The sequence below is a fragment of the Eleutherodactylus coqui genome, chromosome 8, assembly GCF_035609145.1.
Source record: "Eleutherodactylus coqui strain aEleCoq1 chromosome 8, aEleCoq1.hap1, whole genome shotgun sequence".
Taxonomy (NCBI): domain Eukaryota; kingdom Metazoa; phylum Chordata; class Amphibia; order Anura; family Eleutherodactylidae; genus Eleutherodactylus; species Eleutherodactylus coqui.
In genome coordinates, this window is record NC_089844.1 from 69,969,113 (window position 1) to 69,989,479 (window position 20,367).

General features: G+C 44.0%; 1 protein-coding gene across 2 annotated transcripts in view; it reads right to left on the bottom strand.

Moving 5' to 3' along the window:
• AGPS (alkylglycerone phosphate synthase) overlaps positions 1 to 20,367 on the bottom strand; it is a 187,333-nt gene that overhangs the window by 93,665 nt on the left and 73,301 nt on the right. For both annotated transcript variants that reach the window (XM_066575785.1, XM_066575786.1), the window contains exons 8-10: positions 15,356 to 15,436; positions 9,937 to 10,062; positions 2,465 to 2,573 (exon numbers count right to left, since the gene is read on the bottom strand). In XM_066575785.1, the coding sequence (XP_066431882.1) occupies positions 2,465 to 2,573; positions 9,937 to 10,062; positions 15,356 to 15,436 (316 nt within the window). The remainder of the gene's footprint in view (positions 1 to 2,464; positions 2,574 to 9,936; positions 10,063 to 15,355; positions 15,437 to 20,367) is intronic.

Consider the following 20,367-nt stretch of genomic DNA (forward strand, 5'->3'; position numbering starts at 1 on the left):
TGATAATAGTATATAACGCAGCAGCTACTTTACTAGGTTTAAAAGTCACAAATTTCTAGAAGGCGAAAACGTCACAGAGCTTTTCAGCCTTCAACCAATGGAAAGATCAATCACACATACAAATAAGGGGAAACCGCAAACCCCCTCCCCCCCAAAAACCAACATGGAAGAGGAGCGGTGGTCCATAGCGACCAATGCTTAACATTTGCTTTAACACCTGCACAAGTAAAAAAACAAAAACTAATGTTTTTTGACAAGTTCCATGAGTTTTTTGGCAGGCGTATTTGTCTCAGCATTTCTACACTCCGGGTAATAAAGTTCCCATATGGGGCGGCTTCAGTCGGAGAACAATCATCATTCACGTGAAGAATGCCTTTCATCTGCCACCATTCTCTCCCGCTCTCCTCAGGCAAGCACAGGTGAAAACATTGGAACATTCCATGTACTTTATCTAAATATGCCTCTCCTGAATCACCGGTTGCTATGGAAATCATGGCAGCAAATCGAGGGGTTGGATGCGGGAGACAATTATACACATACATTTCATTTTTACTGTAGAAACACCAAAGAAGCACGCAGGAAGCTTTTCTTTTCCAGCGCGGCCGTAGAAGAGATTTAAAGGGCTTTCAAACAAAGCTTTTATTTTGCTCTAAAATAGCGCATACTACACAGAAGCTACGGCGGCAGATGGACCAAAATGTGAATTTTTAAACCTTTTTATCCCCGAATTTCATTTATTTATGAGTTGAGAGCTAAATCCCAGTTTTACAATAAGCAGTCCAATAGCTCATTGGTTAGCGCTGGCGGCCCGGGTCCAGGGACAACATCTGCATGCAGTTTTTAGGTTCTCCCCTTGGGAGGGGGGAAGTTTCCTCTGGGTACTTCAGTTCCCTCAGGCTACTTACACACGGGATAGCGCAATATCGGGCTGTGAAGCGCATCCCAATATCACGCTTGCAAGCGTGCAATTTACCCGCGGATGCGTGGCGGTTTTCAGGCAAAAATGCCTTGCATAGGTGAAGTTCCGTTTGCTTTTTGCTATTTTAGGGCGGACACCCACTGGTGTTTTTTTCTCTATTGCGCTGCGAGAGCAAGTGAAAACACTTGCCACACAGTGTGAAAAAAAAAAAAACGGGATGACGCCAGGATATCGCCACAGTCTTTTCAATGGGGCCAGGGGCAGCAGCGCTAGCCCCATTGAAAAGATATGGAGAATACCGCGGGGACCACGGGGATGAAGGAATCCTCTGCCACAGCTGTGGCAGAAGTGCAGCATGCTATCCCATTGCTTTCATTGGGATCGGTGCTGCTGCCAGTGCCATTAAAAGCAGTGGTGTGTGGCAAACCCTGCATTATGATTTTCGGGGAAGGGCTTGAAATAGAAGACCTTCCCAGAAAAATCATCATTATGTGGTTAAAAAAAAAGCAAAAAAAAACACTCACCTCTCCGCCGCTCACAAGGCGTCCTCCGGCTGGCTCCCCAACACTGCTATCCAGCACTTTCAGCAGGCGGGGAATTAAAAATGAATGACTAGCTAAGCACTAGCTGTTATTGGCTGAGCACTCAGCCAATCAGCACAGCCCTCCTGAAAGTGCTGGATAGCAGTGTCGGGGAGCCAGCTGGAGAACGCGTCTGAGGAGAGGTGAGTATTTTTTTTTTTTTCTTACTTTTTTAACCACTTAATGATGATTTTTCTGGGAAGGGCTTATATTTTAAGCCCTTTCCCGAAAATCATAATGCAGGGTTCGCCACACACCACTGCTTTCAATGGGACCGGCAGCAGTGCCGATCCCATTGAAAGCAATGGGATAGCATGCTGCACTTCTGCCACAGCTGTGACAGAAGTCCTCGGTATTCTCCATATATCTTTTCAATGGGGCTAGCGCTGCTGCCGCTGGCCTCATTGAAAAGACTGGCGTTATCCCGTTCTCATCCCGGCGTCTTTCTTGCGCTGTGAGGCGAGTGTTTTCACTTGCTCTCGCAGTGCAAGATAGAAAATATCGCCAGTGGGTGTCAGCCCTTGTAGTAGCACTACATAAAAACGCTACATAAATTTGGTACCACTGTAATCGTACTGACCCACAGAATCAAGAGAACACGTCATTCTTACTGTAATGTGAACACAGTAGAAAAAAAAAAAAGCCCCAAATGGTAGGATTATGTTATGCACACTCCCCCCCACCGCCACACACACACCTATTTTGCCCCACTAAGAAATTTTTAACGTTTTCCAATACAATATATGATATCTTAAATGGTACCATTGAAAAATACAACTCGCCCCACAAACCACGAGCCCTCATATAGATCCGTCCCTGGAAGAATAAAGTTAGGATTTTTTCAATGTGCGAATACTAGAACTGCAGCATGTGATCTGGACACAAGTGGATCAATGACCCTTGGTCATGAAAGGGTTAACCCATAATTGTCTCTAACCAAAAAAAAAAAAAAAAATGTTCGTACCTTCAGATCCCATAATGAAATGGTAAATATCGGGTCCCGTTGACATTCTAGGCCCCTGGCAGCTTTTTTCTACGATGCCTTTGGGAGTCACAACTTTTAAGTGTACAACCTGCAAATAACATTAAAGAAATGAGACGAATTATAAAAATGCGAGCAAGTTCGGATATTAGAATATGAATATGTGACCTACAACAATCTAATGGATCTGCCATCTGCACAAAGTTATGGACTTCGATGTGTAGGAATGGTTTCTGCCATTTTTATGAACATTACAAATATCATTTTTTCAACAAGTTTAAAAACCAATAAATGAAAGTTACCGCGCATTAATGTGACAACGTGGCAAATGTGATCGCACCACACTGACGGCACCGAAATCACAAACCATCACCGGGCAGTACAAATATACAATACATGCATTTACGGCAGGGCAACTTCCTTTTTACTTTAATGCTCAAGTCCTTAGAGGGGATGTGTTATGGTGATAAGGAACCGCTGTTTAGTGGCTCCCGCCGCACGGCAATTATGGCAGCTCCCACATTTTGAGTGGACAAGCGGCATCCCGCAGGGGCGGCCACAACAAGAGTCAGGTGTTGCCTCTAGGCCAATAGGAGGAAAGGCACTGGAACCAGCTTATACCACATCCTTTTGAAAAGCACCCAGAATAGTAGTTTAGGGTGTTTTTTGGCTTCTCAGGCTGCCTGTCCGCTGGCGTTGCGATATCCCACAGCAGAGATCCGCTATGGGAGCCGCCACGGGGGAGCAGGAGCCAGCTGACGGATCTCCTCGGTAAGCCTCTCTGACACAATTTGCAGCATACTGTGATTTGCCGGCCGCAAGCGGAGAATCGCTGTAATTCTCCGCTCGTGGACGTCGGGGGCCGCGCTTTCCATAGCAACGCTATGGAAAGTGTTTGCTGCAATCCCCGCAGCTGGATTATCGCCGCAGGGAACACAGCGGAAATTCGCCCATGGACCGGAGCCCTAAGGGGTCTACCTGGTGACCGATTCCCGTTAAGTAATCCCACTCCACCCAAGTTGTTCAAAACTCCAAATTAGGAATTCATTTTAGGTTTCTGGAGAATTTTGGTGTCAACCAGCAGAGCCACCATTACATCTCCCAAAGATTTCTTAAGAGTTCTGTGGCAAACTAGAAGTGGGATATGTCATTGGTTGAGCTAGGAGTGCATCATGGGAAGCCGTGGGAGCTGCACTGAGAGCCATTTGGTCATCTCAAAGATATTCTAGAAACAGATATTACGAAGAACTATGAAATGGCAAAACGGAAATGTCTCGATACATTTACTAAGACTGCATTTCTTAAGCCAGTCTTAAACCCAAGGCGGGTGTCACATGGGAGTGCATGCATTTGCGCAATAGGCGTTGCATCTTTGCATGCACGTGTTTTGCATGTGAAAAAAAAAACATGCAAGCATGCTCCAATTCATTAGAATGGCCGATTAAGTGAATTAGTTCAATGTGCGCTATCTTTATGTACAAATGCGCAGAAAGATAGGAGCATGCTGCATTTTTGTTGCGCAAATGAAATGCGCCTGCAAAATACACTTATGTGAATGAACCCACTGAAACCAATGGGTTCTACTCACAGTGTATCGCACGCGCAAAATGCACAAACATATTTGTGTGGGAAAGGCCCTAGGCCACTCCAACACATGCGGTCGGCAAAACGCCATGATTTTACTTTAGCTTTCGGACGCAGGGTACTGTCTCTGACAGTGGGTTTTAGCGCTCACCATCATTGTGATCGGTGCGCTAAACTCTGAAATAAAGCAGACAGCGCTCAAAGATCACGACGTTAGAAAACGCTGCGACTGAGCGCATGTCTGAGGCCCCATTGAAATCAATGGGAGCGTTATAATGCGGCGCTCAAAATGCTGCGGTAATCGCGATAAAAAGTGCATGTGAGAGACCGGCCTTAATGTGCTGCTTTAGGAGGTGCAAAATTTATTAAGAGGGGCACTGAAGTCTGTACCTACTGTGAGCAGACGTAAGCCAGTTTCTAGCGTATATTATAAATCTGATAGTCCAGAGGAGCTCCGCCCCCTGCCCTTAAGCCCTGCCTACTTTTTAAACAGCGGCAAGAGCGAGCAAAGTTTTGTTGCAAATAGTGTGCAAAAACTTTGTGCCTTTTACGCCAAAAAACTGGAGCAAATTGTTTGATCATTTTAGTGTTTTTCTTTATATTTAACGATTTTTAAACATTTATATTTTTGAAAATGTTTCACTCCTCCTATACCAGTGTATATACAGATATAAGGAAAAGGCGTTTTTCTCTATAAAGTTGTAAAATTATGGCCATATATACAAAAGCAGTAAAACATTAAATGGTTTCACTTTACTAAAAAAAACAGGAAAACCAAACAAAAGTTTATTTAGGCTCCCTATGTGTGGCCAAGCTCCATACAACAATCAATATTGTACAGAGCATGACCCCTATAGATGTATATGGGGTCCTAGCCTACATCATGGCCAACACGGCAGCAGCTGGTATCAGGCATTCCCACCCCGCCTCCATGAACGCAGCTCTTTATACTCTGCCGCGATACATCATGTTTGATCTATGTATAACTGATGGAGATCCCCTTCTAAATGATTAAGCCTCAGTGCGGCGCACACAATATAATCGGCCAAGCCAACGGTAAGTAAAGCGAGCGAGCAGCACTTGAGGAGCTCAGCGGCCGCTATCTAGTCATTTGTCTACAACACCATTCACTGCAAATTCATAGATAAATGAAAGAGCAGCAGAACATAAAGGGAAGGTTCAGATATTTCATTGCTTCCACACTGCCCTCAATCATCTCTGCCAATTAACACACCTCCTCTCCCCGGGGATCCCGCCATTGATTACTCATTTTTAACCTTCTATAAATGAGTCCTGCTTTCATGAAAACATCCAGACAGAAGGACTATAATCCTCAATGCATTTATCAGTGCCTACAGTAAGCCTTGTAGAAAAGGTCCGACGTAGCGGGAAAACATCACACACGTCCTTGTCAGAGCGCAGCGAGGAGTGCGTCTACATGCGTGGAGCTATTGGTTTTCTATCAGCTGGCGTGCAAAGTACACAAATACAACCGGTATTCATAAAATGCAAAACTGTCAGACTTGTGTGAACTAGGTACATTTCTAAAAAAAAATGTACGTATGTCGCGCATGTGGGCGAGCCTGGGTAGACTGAACAAGCACTTTTACCTCATGTCTCCCCACTTGCGATCGTTCAATTGTTTGTTCGTGTAATAAGGGGGAATCTGGTTGCCAAACAATTTTTATAAATTTTTTTTTTTAATATGGGCTCATGTCCATAGGCAGGTTTGAATTTCAGGATCCACATGGGGCACATGCGCGGATAATCCAGAGTTCAAGCCGCCTATAGACAATCATGGGCGCCCACAGCTTAATTAAAGCATGCGGGTTTGTTTTCTGGACCTTCAGGTTTAGAAAATATATCGCAGTATGTTCTGTTTTGCCGTGGATTCCGCAGGGACGGCTTCCATTGAAGTCAATAGAAGCCGTTCAATCTGCAGCACAACCGGAACTGTCACTCTGGGTGTGGTGTGGGTTTTGCGGGAAAACAGGAAATTTAGGGGGGGGGGGGGGGGAAACAAAACTCCACTGCGCATGTGCGGGTGGCGTGCTGGCCTTCCCACGTGCACAGATGAGACGACCCGCACGCACCTGGACTGGTAAGTAATGGCCTCATGCCACGGTCAGGGTGGGATCCCGTGGCAGGGCTCCCGGACGTGGACATGAGGCCTATAGGTGCATGTGTTAACAAAAAAATAACAGAAGAACTTATCCATCCTCTGCCCTGGTGATTCTCCCAGTCTTTGTTGTGGAATGGACACCACCTGATTACTGTAGCGGTCAGGGGCCATTCTCTTGGTAACATAGCTCCCTACATCTGATTGGTGATCCCAGGAGAAGAGCATCAGACTGCAGCGGTCAGGTGATAGCCATTCCACAATAAAGACCGGGAGGACCACAGTGCTGGGTAAGTAAATAATTACATCCTGTTATTTCTATAGCGCCAACTTATTCCACAGTGCTTTCAGATAATTTACCACCACTCCAACAAGCTGGATACTCATTTTACCGACCTCGGAAGGATGGAAGTTTGAGTCAACCTTGAGCCGGCTACCTGAACCAAGTGGGGATTGAACCCACAATCTTTAGGTCGTGAGTGAGAGCTTAGGACTGCATTTTTGCTGTCTTAACACTTGGAGCCACTCAAGTGAATACTTGAGAAAGAGTCATCTAACCGGAACCAAGAAACCTAGAAACTAAAACATCACCCAACCAGAAAACCCCTTTAAGCTTCATTCCCATGTAGTCAATTTCTGGAGTAAAAAAATCCACTGCGGATTATGGGGCTGATTTCATGCCCCATTTGAAGAGCTGAAATATGCTCTAAAAATCCACAGCATAGACTACTGTGCAAAACTTTTAGGCAGGTGTGGAAAAAATGCTACAAAGCAAGAATGCTTTGAAAAGTAGACGTGCTAAGTTTTTTTTTGTCAATTGACAATCAGGTAGGCATCCGATTGGCTCCAAATTTATTTTGCAGCAGAACCACCACCCCAAACACCCAGCCAATGTCATTAAGAGCTATCTTCAGTGTAAAGAACAAGGAGTCCTGGAAGTGATGATATTACCCCACAGAGCCCCGATCAAAACACAGTGTCTGTCCGAGATTACATGAAGAGACAGAAGGATTTGAGCAAGGCTACATCCACAGACGATCTATGGTTAGTTTGGAAGAACTTCCCTGCTGGTGAGTATAGGGTGTCTCTGGGGGGCGTCAGGTATGATTCCGCTGCAATATTACGCATTCGGAATCTGACCCGGCCGTGGGCATGAGGCATTACTTATGAAAGGTAGTGGTAACCTATTGAAAAAAAAATTAAAAGTTAAAATTCTGAAATGTAACAATATTTTGTGTCCATTCAAGTAATAATCTGCAAAGAAACAATAGAAGCGGCTCCTATATGTAATGCGGTTAGAAGAAAAAAGGATTGTATTGATTTGACGCCGACCCTATAGGCACAGTGAGAGCGGATTAGAAATTATTTTTGTATCATTAATTCAATCTTCACAGGTACGGCGGACAAGCTTGTGTGTCACAATATATCGAATCTAACACACAGGAGTATTAAAGGTATACCGCCTAAGCAGTTTACGGAGCTATATTTGGTCACACATTCTTAACAGCCAAGATGCAGCTAAAATGAAAAATGATAGGAACATGACAAAGCCCTCCGAGAGCAGAGCAAGTAAGTAAAGTGCTGCTGTGGTCTAATGTACCCGACTCTACGGATGCCCTTACATCCTCACATCCTGGGAGCACCAGGAAAATAATGGGCCCGTCTGGAAGAGCGGCAGCCAGTATATAGAGTATATAGCGCTTTATTTCTACCACCAAGGTTTTATATTCCTCTGACTAAACACATTGAGTCAGTGGATCATGTGGACAATCTGCATTACTTGTAAGATTCTAAACAGAAGATGCAGAATTCATATGTAACAGACTAATTCAGAATCCCTTGTTGCTCCACTGTCTTTCTAGGGGTTCTCCAAGTTGGTCAAAAAGTTGCCCAAATGGAAAAATGTGTTAAAACAATAGCAAAAGGAGGACCAAGAATGGATTCACATCTGTACGATTGCTTTCCTTTGTTTGGCTCTGAAAAATCATAAGTGCCAGATCTGGGACATGACAGACCCAAAATGGATCTGGAGAACCACTATTTACTGTAATGGGGTCTGTCCAGCTTATGGCACCCCTCCTACAGCCTGCTGCAGTATTTTGTGCCACAGATCCAGCGTCGATGTGAACATGGCCATATCGGTTTATTCCCCCATTGCGCCAGTGCACCCCAACGTTTTGCTTACTTGGTTGTAGTGATAACATTCCCATATACACATGGCCACTGCAGTCACTCTCTGGCCTCGGTGGTCTCCTGCCATATACCACTGAGGACAGTGATTGACGCCAGCCACGTGTATACACGGGCACTTCATTGCTGCATCCAAGTAACCAGAAACCAGCAGGGCGCATTGCAGCAGCAGCAGCAAGAGAGAATATACTGCCTTATGCAATTTTTGGATGGACTCCAGTTTAATGAATATGGTGGCAACGTAAGTTGGTAGGGTCCGCCACTCGGGATCCCTACTGGTCATCCAGTCGGTGCAGCGGGCTGCACAACATAATCCGTCCTCATGGCTGGAAGTGTAATAGCCGGCTTCTCTCCCATTGAAATTAACTAGATTGACTCGATGTTCGCTACGTGAATATAAAATGTTTGGCAGCTGGTTGTAAATGTTCCAGCATGGCGCAATGTTGACCTACAGGAGATGCGCTCGCTTGAGATGATTGGTTCTACGTTGTTGAGCCGAGGATTGGGCTTGAACTGTTCACCGTCCACGGCTTGGTCTTCCACGTTTTAGGGACATAGCAACAGTCAAACTGGTGAGCACTTGATATGAATGACGCTCAGCAACGCTTGACTCTCCCTAGCGGCGCTGTTGGCTGAAGCACAACAGTGCCGCTAGATTTAACATAGGAATTTTGACCTGATACAATGTATCAAACTCAAATGTTATGATTTTACATCAGTGGTGAGGATGTGACAAATCTAATGACACCAAAACCATCCACCAAAGCTCACGCAAAGGGGTCAAAGTATGGTGCAAGAAAAAGCCTATAGGCTTTTTTAAATTGGATAAGAAGCCTGAAGTGTAGTAGGTGGCATCACCCCCACTGATTTAAATGGGAGTGAAGCAGGCCGTTACACTTCCAGCCCTGATGACCGATGACGAAGTCTGCTCCGCCGCCCTGACAGCTAGCCAGACAATCAGCCGATCGCTGAGATCCTGAGCGGCAGATCCGAAATGATCAAATATTGATGACCTCTCCTACGATGGGTCATCAATAGTAAAAGTCCCAGGGTAGCCCTTTAAATCACTGACCCGGTCACAAGCACTTTTTTGCAGCTGCAGAATCGGGACATAATCCAAATAGGTATTTAGTGAAGCTGGAGGCAGCTGGATGAGGTTCTTAATCCCGACACAGCAGGGGGGACTTTTCATGTTAATCATATAAAGTAATAAGTGATACATTACTAAAGCATGATGCGAACATGTGAAAATACTTTTACCGATCTATAAAACCACACACACACTATAAAGAAAATGAGAGGCCTGAAGAAACTTAATAATAGGCATGTGTTTAAGATGATGGCATTAAGTGAAAAGCACGTGTCCTCCTTGCCTTCTGCCGGTATGGATTTTATTAGAATACATAGCTCCGCATGGAAATAGTATTTAGTACATCATTAGACATGGGAAAAGATCAGCCAAAGGAAGGAAACTCTGTGGCCTATAACCTCCAGATGATTTTACCACATTTAAGAAGCAGTCAACGCGTGAGAAAGGAAAATAGAAGAACGCCGGCATTACCAGATCTTCAATGTTTCCATAGATGTTCTTCTTCATGCCCGATGCCCGCGTCGCCACCCAGCCTCCCAATGTGCTGAACTCCATGGAATCCGGCTCATGACCTGTACAGTAACCGCTCTCCAAGAGCTGGAACAGAGCAGATGGAAAGTAATGATTAAGGAGGCCACTTTGATCGTAGGGTTAGGACTACAAGACACATTTTTCAAGTGCAGCTTAGCATCTTTTCTGGTGCCCTTTTCATGTCTTCTACAACAGCCATAAACTAGGAGTGAAGTGCAGGACACTCAATCATGGATTCCACAACGCTATGCGTGACATACTCTAGAAATGCCGAGAGTCATCAGGGGAAAGAACAGTAAATTAGAAGGGGATCCCAAATTGTGAACAGACCCTTACTTATAGGTAGAAGTGATTTTCAAGCCCAGCTCTTTGGAAAGCCTTAGTTTTTAGGGTCACTAGGTACAGGGGGATTCAAAACGAGTGGTGAAAAGGTAAAGCCGATTCATGAACGGACATACAGCAGCCAGAATGACATGAAAAGATAGAAGAGCACTTCAGGTTTTTAATGTACCTTATAGATGCTCCACGTAGGCACTGGTGGTCAGGAGTCCAGGTCAATGGAATCAATAGTAGAGAATATACCGGGATGCATTTGGGCAGAACTGGGAGTACTGACCCAAAATCTGCTGTGTCACCAATGGCACCTATTGACTACTGGGAATTAAAACCATTTCTACCAATAACAAATGGGTCTGTTAATATAAACCTTAAAAGATAGTTGTCCAGGTGTAAACTAATGAAGGCCTATCCTTAAAATAAGCCATTATCAATAGTAGAAAGGCGAAGGTGTGCTGATCAGCTGTTCTCTGGACTAATACACTGAGCTGATTTTTGCAGGAAGCAGACAGCTCCATTCTCATTGTAGTGGATGGACTTGGTATTACAAGCAAAGTTCCCATTCACTTCAATAGGAACTTTGCCTGCAATACCACTCCTGGCCACTGTAGTGGGTACAGAGCAGTCTTCTTCCTGCAGAAATCAGCTTAGCATTGGTCCAGAGAACAGCTGATCATTACGGGTCCCAGGTGGCACCCCCCTCCCGATCTACTACTGATGGGCCCACAGTAGTTCACTACTTTCAATGGGGTCTGTTAGGAGTTCTTGATATTCTAATCAGGAGGGTTTTTTCTTTTTTTAATTAGTCAATTGAGAAAAGGCAGCAGCATATCATCTATAGTTTAGCTGTCTGCCTTTGCTATTGCCCCTAATGCTTTGTAATTACAGCAACTTACTTCTGTCAGCGTTTCTGGCATTTTTGCCGACATCATGTTCATCTGAATGCCCCCCTCTGATTTCCCAGGACAATCAGACATTCATTTAGGAGACAATCTGGCCAAATGGTTAGTAAGCACACTGTGTGCAGACAGACAGACACACACCTATCTCCTGTCACAGCAGCAGAGGCAGAGAATGTGGAGGTAGTTATCGCAGTGTCTGCAGATCTGTCAGCCTGCAAGTGCAGGGGAGCCGCATGTAAAGATAACTCCTCCCCCCTGTAAAGATAACTCCTTCCCCCTGTTGCTACGGAAACATCCCTGTGTCTTAATTACTAAGGAAGCTCTTACCAAAAAACAGAATGGATTGCAGAGCAACTGGAAGTGAGACCCCTAGCAGCAACATTTCAAATGTGATTTTAAGTTGCAGGTCCTCCTGTAAATATGCGTGAAGCTATTGTGCTTTAAATGGCGTCATCACATCCATGGTCCTTCTCTGTTCTTTAACACGCTGCTGGGCCTGTTCAAATTGGCGCGGGATAACTGCGTCCTATTTGAACATGTGGTCCAGCCTACTCAATAGGCGAGCCAGTCCAATTAGCTCCCAGTGTATCGATTAACACCACAAAATCGCGCCGTTCAGTGTGCGCCTTTGATCGCGAGAAGTGCGCATTTGCGTGCCTCCGATACCCCTACGGGGCCTTGGGTGCATAAAAGTGCGCAAAAATAGAACATGTTGTGTACTTTTTCGCCAGACAGAAATAAGAGTGCAAAAACACTCCATGCGAGGGAACCCATAGAAACCAATAGGTCTTAATGGTTGAGGTTTCCGCGGCAGATTTACTGCGCATAAAATCGACCGCAAAATTGCCCGTCTGCAGGAGGCCTAAAACTACAGCTGTAATGCCCTTATATTGCAGAAAGTAGAGTAGAAGTTGTCGGAAATGTCACGACCACGTCTCGCATCTCGCACGTTGACGAGCGCAAAATCAAACCGTGTTTCTCGCTGGTTTGAATGTAGTTTAACGGTTTGCGGTAGCTATACAATGCCAATGGCTTTAACCCTTCATAGCCCTCCCATCATTAATGTGTGCGCCATCACCCGCGCTGCTTTTTTTCTCTTCCTAATCACAACGACTGATCGGAATAAAAGTTTCGTATGCGAATTATTCCTTAATGAAAAGACATTCCGCAAAAAACGCTCTTTGAAAAACATCTAAACAGCAAACTGCATCCAGAAAAAAAAAGCCACAAACTACCAGGACTAAATCTGTCCAATAAATAAAGTCGTTAATCTCTCGTTCCCTTCCCTCTAATGTGATCTGCTGCAGCCTTTACAAAACGTGAGCAAATTGCCTGCACTTAATTCTCTCAAGGACTGATGTGTTTTAATGTACAGCCATCTGGTTGGGCTTCCTGTATCCAACGGCCCCATCTATTAGTGATGCAGATCATGCATTCCTGTACATTAAATAGTCACTTGTTCCTCATTTTTCCATATTAGCTTGGCTTTGCCATCTGTACGGCACCTGAGTTGGAATAGATGCCCTTAAACTGCTACAAAACCGGAGGAGTCCCACTGAAAGCATTCTCAGAGCTCAGCAGCCCTGCATCAAGCGGCACGGAGGCGGCCATCTGCGAGCCTGCCGTCTACTGTATACCCGCCTCTCAATCAGAGGTAATCAATTTTGGTTAGCCGAGAATTTCCACTCCGGTAATAAGTCAATAAAAGAAGGAAAAGTGTGTCAAGTCAGGTTGTGTGTATTTACATAGGTCTTTGATGAAGTGGAGAGCCGGGTGTTGTAACGGCGCCGACACGAATAGCTTATTTCAGTGCGTTTGTGAATTTAAGGAAATGGGCAATTTCAGCAAACCAAATCCAAAACATATTGCAATAGCAAAAAATGTGAATTGCCAGAATAGATCCCCTGTGAACGTTCTGATATGTCCCTAAAATAATAAAACATGTGGCTTATGGAAAGCCCCACTTAAAATGTACTTACTGCTTACCGAGAAGAGGCAGCGTCTGCACACAATGAGCCAATAATGAGTCTACGGGGCCACTAATAGCAGAACTGTAGACAGCAAAGCCTTAGCGGAGGTGAGGAAAGGGTTAAAAGGAGTTTTTTGGATTTAACTATTACCTATTCGCCGTATGAGGAAACTTTTTTTGAATTTCATTTCTACTCTATTTTAAAAAATCTGAGCTTGCTGTCAGCGAGTAGAAACATGTTGGTCTACAGCCGCAAGCGGAAATCCTGCCCTGGTGTCCAACGGAGAAGAGCGCACAGTGCGTTACAGTCTTAGGTCAGTTCAATTGAATTGGGGCAGATTTTCCGCATTTGGATAGAAATTAGAATTGTTCCATTCACTGACCTCTAACAGAGATCTTGAAAGCCAGAAACTGTTTTGTCAAATGTAGTGGACCCAGAAGATGCTGAAGGTCTGCAAGTCCATTTCTTAGCAAGATGAAAAATCTCTTAGTGGCCATCAGTCTGGTTCAACAGTCAGCAAAGGCCATGCTCATGATCGCGACTTATGCTGATGTCACTAGCCAGGGAGAAATGGGAAAAACGGCGAAGAGGGCATATCTAGTATTATGATGAGGAGACTCTGGGATCCAGCAGCCAGCCCACTTGACTTAAAAAAAAAGTTATTTGTATAGAAGGCACCAAGTGTTAAAAGTTTTTGGGCTCAGCAATAACGTTTCTACATTTTTCAGAAATATGTCGGTTAGGCGGCCCACCTGATTGTGAGCACTATGTTGCCAGATGACAGGTTCCCTTTAACCTCTTAGTGACGGAGCTTTTTTGCTTTTTTCCATTTTTGTTTTTTCCTACTCCCTTTTAAAAAATCGTAGCTCCTTTATTTATCTATCGCCGTCGCTGTATGAGGGCTTGTTTTTTGTGGGACGAGTTGTATTTTTCAATGGCACTATTTATTGTACCATATAATTTACTGAAAAACTTTTTAAAAATTCTTATCGGAGAGAAATGGAAAAAAAACGACATTCCACCATCTTTCGGTGCGTCCTGTCTCTACAGCACACAAATTGCAACAAAAACGACCTGATATTTTTATTCTATGGGTCAGTGCGATTACCACGATACCAAACTTGTATAGTATTTTTTTTGCTGTAGTACTTTTATTTATTTTTTTAAAGATATTTAATTTTTTTCAATTATTTTCTGCGGTCATTTTTCCGTCGACGTAGTTGAGCAAGGGCTCATTTTTTGCGGGATGTCCTGTAGTTTCCGATAGTATCAATTTGGAATACATACGACTTTTTGATCGCTTTTTATTGCGTTTTTTCTGGGAGACAGGGTAACTAAAAAAGTGTATTTCTGGCGTTCTTTATTTTTTTTTTTCAGACGACGTTCACCGTGCGGGAAAAATAATGCACTGCTTTGATAGATCAGACTTTTATGGACGCTGCAATATCAAATACATATTTTTATTTTATGATTTTGATGTTTTAATAATGGATATGGCAAAAGGGGGGTGATTTAAACTTTTATAACTTTTTTTTTTTTAACAATTAAAAAAACTTTATTGATTATTTTTTTTACATTACTTTGAAGTCCCCCTGGGGGACTTTAACATGTGATGCTTTGATCGCTCCTGCAGTATGACGTAATGCTATAGCATTACGTCATACTACTTTTTTACAGGCAGTCTTTCAAGCCACCCTGTGTGGATGGCTTGATAGGCAGTCTGCTAAGGCAGCCCTGGGGCCATTCATTAGGCCCCCAGCTGCCATGACACCTGCACGGCTCCCCCGATCTCACTGCGGAGGGGCCGCGCGGGTGTCAGCTGTAATAAACAGCTGATGCCCGCGCTGTATGGAGGGAGATAGCGCCGCTACCTCCCTCCATACACGTCCTGCAACAGCAGGACGTAGTTTTATGATAGGGCCGTCACTAAGGGGTTAATTTGTCAAATAATGCATGACATCCTATTTGTTGGATAAGTCACTAAACAATGCTAAAAGTGAAAAATTATAAATCATGAGGTTACAAAAATATCCAGTCCCAGCACCAGTAAGCAGACGGTACTTCAAGGCACTTTGTATTCAGCTATGTAGACAGAACAAACACAGAAACCCACGCAACGCCAAGATGTGACATTTTCCCCCTTGAATTCACCTGTTTTTCCAAATCCTGACCAGTGATGCCCGCCTCAACATGTGCCGTCAGGTTCTTCTCATCAATCCAAAGGATTCGACTCTGAAAAAGGGTTAAAAAAAAAGAAACAAATATCTGAAAAACACGGTAGAGTCATTTTATATACAGACTTAGCACAAAGCTCAGGTATCAAATGCAAAGTTAGGAAGCGGGGCAGAAACTATCATTTCCCCTTAGGGAGAGCACCTAGGCGGTGAGTGAGGAGACCTAAAAGGCCATTCACGCTCCTCTGGGTAATATGCAAATAAGTGAGATGGAACAATACCTCCACAGTGCCACCTATTGGAAGACCTTCAAATAGGTGGCACTGTGGAGGTATTGTTCCATCTCCCTCATTTGGAAGTTAGGAAGCCACACATCACTATAGGTCATTAACTACAAAGAAATACAAAACCAACAGTTCTCAGATTCCTCCTTTATAGCACTTCCACATTCCCTCGTATTTGGTAAAAAGGCTAGAATATTAATGTATTTGTAATTAGGGGCAGTAGTGAGCACACTAGGGGAAGGTGGAACATTTCAACCTGTAAATAAGACAGGCAACATTTCTCCTTACAAAGATAGTAAAAGCTGGTCATACACAAGATAAGTTGTTCGATCTCGATTTGGTTTTGGACAAGCTAATGTCAATGGAGACCTCCCGACTGTCCCCTAACAGCAGATGGCTGGGAAAAAGGAGATCAGGTATGTTGGTTTCTAACTTTACAGATAGTGTAAGCTGCTGCCAGGAGGAGCTACTACAGGAACCAAGAAATGCGCAATGGCTTACTCTCCTCTGCCCCTTGAAACATATATGCTCAACATCTGACGATCCTTGTACACGGCAGGATCCAAGTACGGAGCCATTCTCTGCAGTGGTCTTAATGGGTTTATCCCAGAATCATGTTTTATCACCTACCCACAGGATAAGTGATAAAACACTGATTGGGGGTCAATGACTCCAAAAATGGGGATGTAGTTTTCCCCTCATTGCACCACTTCAATAGTGAGGGGGGAGGTTGAATGAAGCGGTGGCTTAGCATGTGCCATGCCGCTCCATTCACTTTCAATGGGACTATGGATTTAGCAGAGCATTTGCACTCTGGTTATTTCCAACAGCCCAAGCGAAGTGGATGGAGGGGCAGCATTCTTGCTCCACCGCTGCTCCACTCAAGCCCCTCCTCACCATGGGTGTGCAGGGAGGAGGAAAGTGGGACACGAGACGCCTGTTCCTGGGATCGGTTTATGTCTCAGAAGTAAGGGACCCACCCCTGAAGTGTTTCATCACCCATCCTATGGACAGCTCCATTGACGGAAAGATAAAGTTATGGCGGACAGAAGATGGCCGCAGAAAATATAAAACTTTTTTTTTTCTTTAAAATATAAAGAGTACAGCAAAAAATGTTATTTGGTATTGACATCGTACTAACCCACAGAATGAAGTAATCGTGTCATTCTTCCAGCAGTGTGCGCCATAAAAAACAATACCCCCCTCCCCAAAGTACAGCAAAATTGCATCTTTCCCCCATTTCATTCCACTTAGAAATGTTTGTTTCTCACCACAATATATGGTACATTACGTAGTACTATCAAAAAATACAACTCATCCCCCAAAAAGAAGCCCTCAGACCGCTACGTTGATGGAAATTTTTTTTTTTTTTTTTTTTAAAGTAATGATTTTTTTGAAAGCTTGGAGGAGAAACTAAAAATCAAGACGAAAAAGGGCCTTGTCCTTTAGGCCTCATGTACACGGGTGGATTTGATTTGCGGAAAGCCTTTAAAAATAATTTACGCACCGACTCACAGATCTTCCGCTGCGGAAATCCGCGCGTCCCGTGTGCATGAGGTCTAAGGGGTTAAATAGAACTTTTAAAAATACAACTCGCCCCGCTCAAAAAAAAAAGAGCCCTCATACGGCTGTGTTGACAGAAAAAGTAAAAGCCCCTGAAAAGTGTGTGTGGGGGTGGGTGGGGGGGTGGGAAGAACACAAAGGTTAAGTACTTAAATTTTAGGTTACACAATGAGTCAAAAAAAGGAAAAAACACATTTTTGCAAGAGATCCCAACAATTAACTAGTTGCAGGAGGAGCAAACTGAATGTGATACAATGTAAAAGTGTTCAACTCTAAAGGCTGGAAACATCTGCAGCAATACGCGACCGCCAGCGTCTGTCAGAATGAGGACTCCATGACTAAACCGTCCAATCACAGCCCAGTCCCCCGCGCACCTTGAAGAGTTTAAGTATGGTCAGCCGATATCTGTTTATGCTCGGAGAGGTCCTATGAAATAGATTAATTACATGTGCAGAGCCAGGAACTCCAGCGCCTTGATGTAGCAGCCAAGATGCTTGAAATTACCTTTACAATGGTGTTCTAATGCTGAACGCTTCTCTTGTGTGGTTTTATGCTGCTTATTGAGCTTATTCAGGCTGTGATATTTTTCGCATGTAGAACAGATATGAACTTGTGGTGACCCAAAAACACCCAAATGTGTAGGATATCACACTGCAAACAGTAGATTAACAGCTGGAAAAATATGGAATATGACTGATCACTGGTCTAGGGATAAAGCAGCAGCGCAGGACACCGTCGCGAAATGTGAAATAAGGACAAGTAAACACTTATTACATATAGCTGATATACCCAGCTCGCCCGAGTTAATTTGATACGGGTGTTTATGTGTTGTTCGCATGGAAACTTTTATGAAGTCGTGGTTACTTTAGAGGAACCGAGGAAAAAATATGTATATACATATAGAGGAGCGTTAGATTCTTCTTAGACTGCATGTACTGATGTCCTGCAGAATGTGCCAACCCTCCCACTCTCATTTAGGACCTAAAGAATGCTCATGCCAAATTCCATGCTTGCACGACACAGGAAGTTACATTACATAGGGGTGCACTTACTTTTTGCAATTAGCATTGAATAATCGAATTGTGACCCCCCCTGTATTTTTCCCATTTTGGACCTAAATAACAGTCATGCTAAATTCCATGTTTGTATGACACCGGGAAGTTAGAGAATTAGATTAGGTACATTAAATCTTGCTATTTTTATAGCGCCAACTTATTATGCAGCGGTTTCAGGTAATTTTTATTTATTACCCCCCACCAAGCTGGGTACTCATTTTACCGACCTCGAAAGTATGGAAGGCTGAGTTGACCATGAGCCAGCTACCTGAACCATTTGGGATTTGAACTTGCAACCTTCAGGTCGTGAGCGAGAGCTTAAACCAATACTTTTGCACTTAGCATGGAATAAATCGAGTTGTGACCCCTTTACTTTTCCTATTTAGGACCTAAAGAATGCGCCTGCCAAATTTCATCTTTGTACGACATCGGGAAGTTAGAGAATTAGTGGCGAGTCAGTCAATCAGTGAGTCAGTCAGTGAGGGCTTTCACCTTCATATATGTTATAAATCACTTTACTTATCTTGTACAGATTCAAATTTATAGCCCTGAAAGGGTTTTCCGGACAAGTACTATTGCTGACCTAACCAGATAGGTCATCAATGGTTGATCGGCTGGGGTTCACCACTCGGGCACCTCCTGCCAGCGCCATAACACATGGGAGTACGGAGTAGAAGGAGATAGCACCAATTCCTATGTAGTGGCCGGCGCTGGTAACTCCAGACCCAACTCATTAAAATCAGTAACAGTTGCACATGCATTCACAGTTCCGCTGGATGTCACTGGAAACAATCAGCAAGTTTGTAGACAAACTTTGCTAGCAAATTAATTGATTTTCCAAAATGTACAAAAATCACTGTACAATAATGCAGCTCACAGACAAAACCTTCCAGAAAACAAAGTCACTAGACTCAGGTTCAGCAGGGAGCATTCATCTCTGAACCCTGCAGAATTATAAATACAGCTCTGGAGTATATTCCAGCCTGTGACACAGGATCAGTGCCAGATAACCGGCTGTAGTTACAGGGCATGATAAGTGAGCAAATAGAAGTCAACTTGAAGCCAATAGATGCCGGGTTAACTTGCACAAGTGGTGGAGGGAAAAAACAGAAGATAAAGTAGCGGAGGGGGAAAAAAGTGTCAGAAATCTGAACAAGCCTTCCTTGTGTTCCTTTACGGCTGCCCGATAACCTCAATCATTCACACGTACTCTGCGTTGTGTCCAGAATATCTTTTACATTGCAGAGCAGGTTTGCAGGCTGCCAGGATTGTGTCATGTAATCATACCCCATTACAGAGATGCAAGTCAGCAGTGTTCACACAGAAGAAGCAGGACCAGGGGCTGCCAAATTACTTCTGGCTTCCAAAGCCCACACATATGGACTGCAATGACCTACATGCTAGTACAAAGTTACGTCCCCTGATCATAATGCCGCTGATCCAGTGTATGCTGGAGTAAGCTACCTTACAAGAACATGGCTCGTCCGGCCAGTTACATGTTAAAGACTCAGAAGGGTGTAAAATAAGTCACAGTCTCCTTACAGATTCCATCTGTCTTCATTTATTATACCTCTCACGAGGGACATGTGATCTATTCTACTACTGTCCATAGTAGGGGGGGGGGGGGCAGTAAGGCTCTTTTTTGCCATTTTATCAGCTGGATAAACCCTTTAGAGGGAACCTGTCAAACATAAAACCACCTACAGTGACTGAACAGTGAAGTAACATGGTTTCCAAGACGTATTTCAATATGGCTGTTGAAGATATCCTATATGGAGAAACGGCCTTTTAAAAGGTTTCTGCATCGCATGCAAATGAAGTAGAGCAGTCCGGTGGGACAAAGCCGGCCCTCTCTGCTGGTGTGCCATGACGAGATTTCTGAGGTCATACATGTAGCGCTCCAAATGTCATGCATGTGCAGAGATTTCACGGGCCGATGCATAGGCAGATCATCTTCCCTTCGCGGGCAGATTTTGTGCTTACCTGTGCCGATCATCAACGTGGGAAGAGACGGCTAGGATCAGAGGTCTCTGACGTCATCCACATCACATCAGCAAAGGGGGCTGTGTATCAAGCAAACTCCAGCC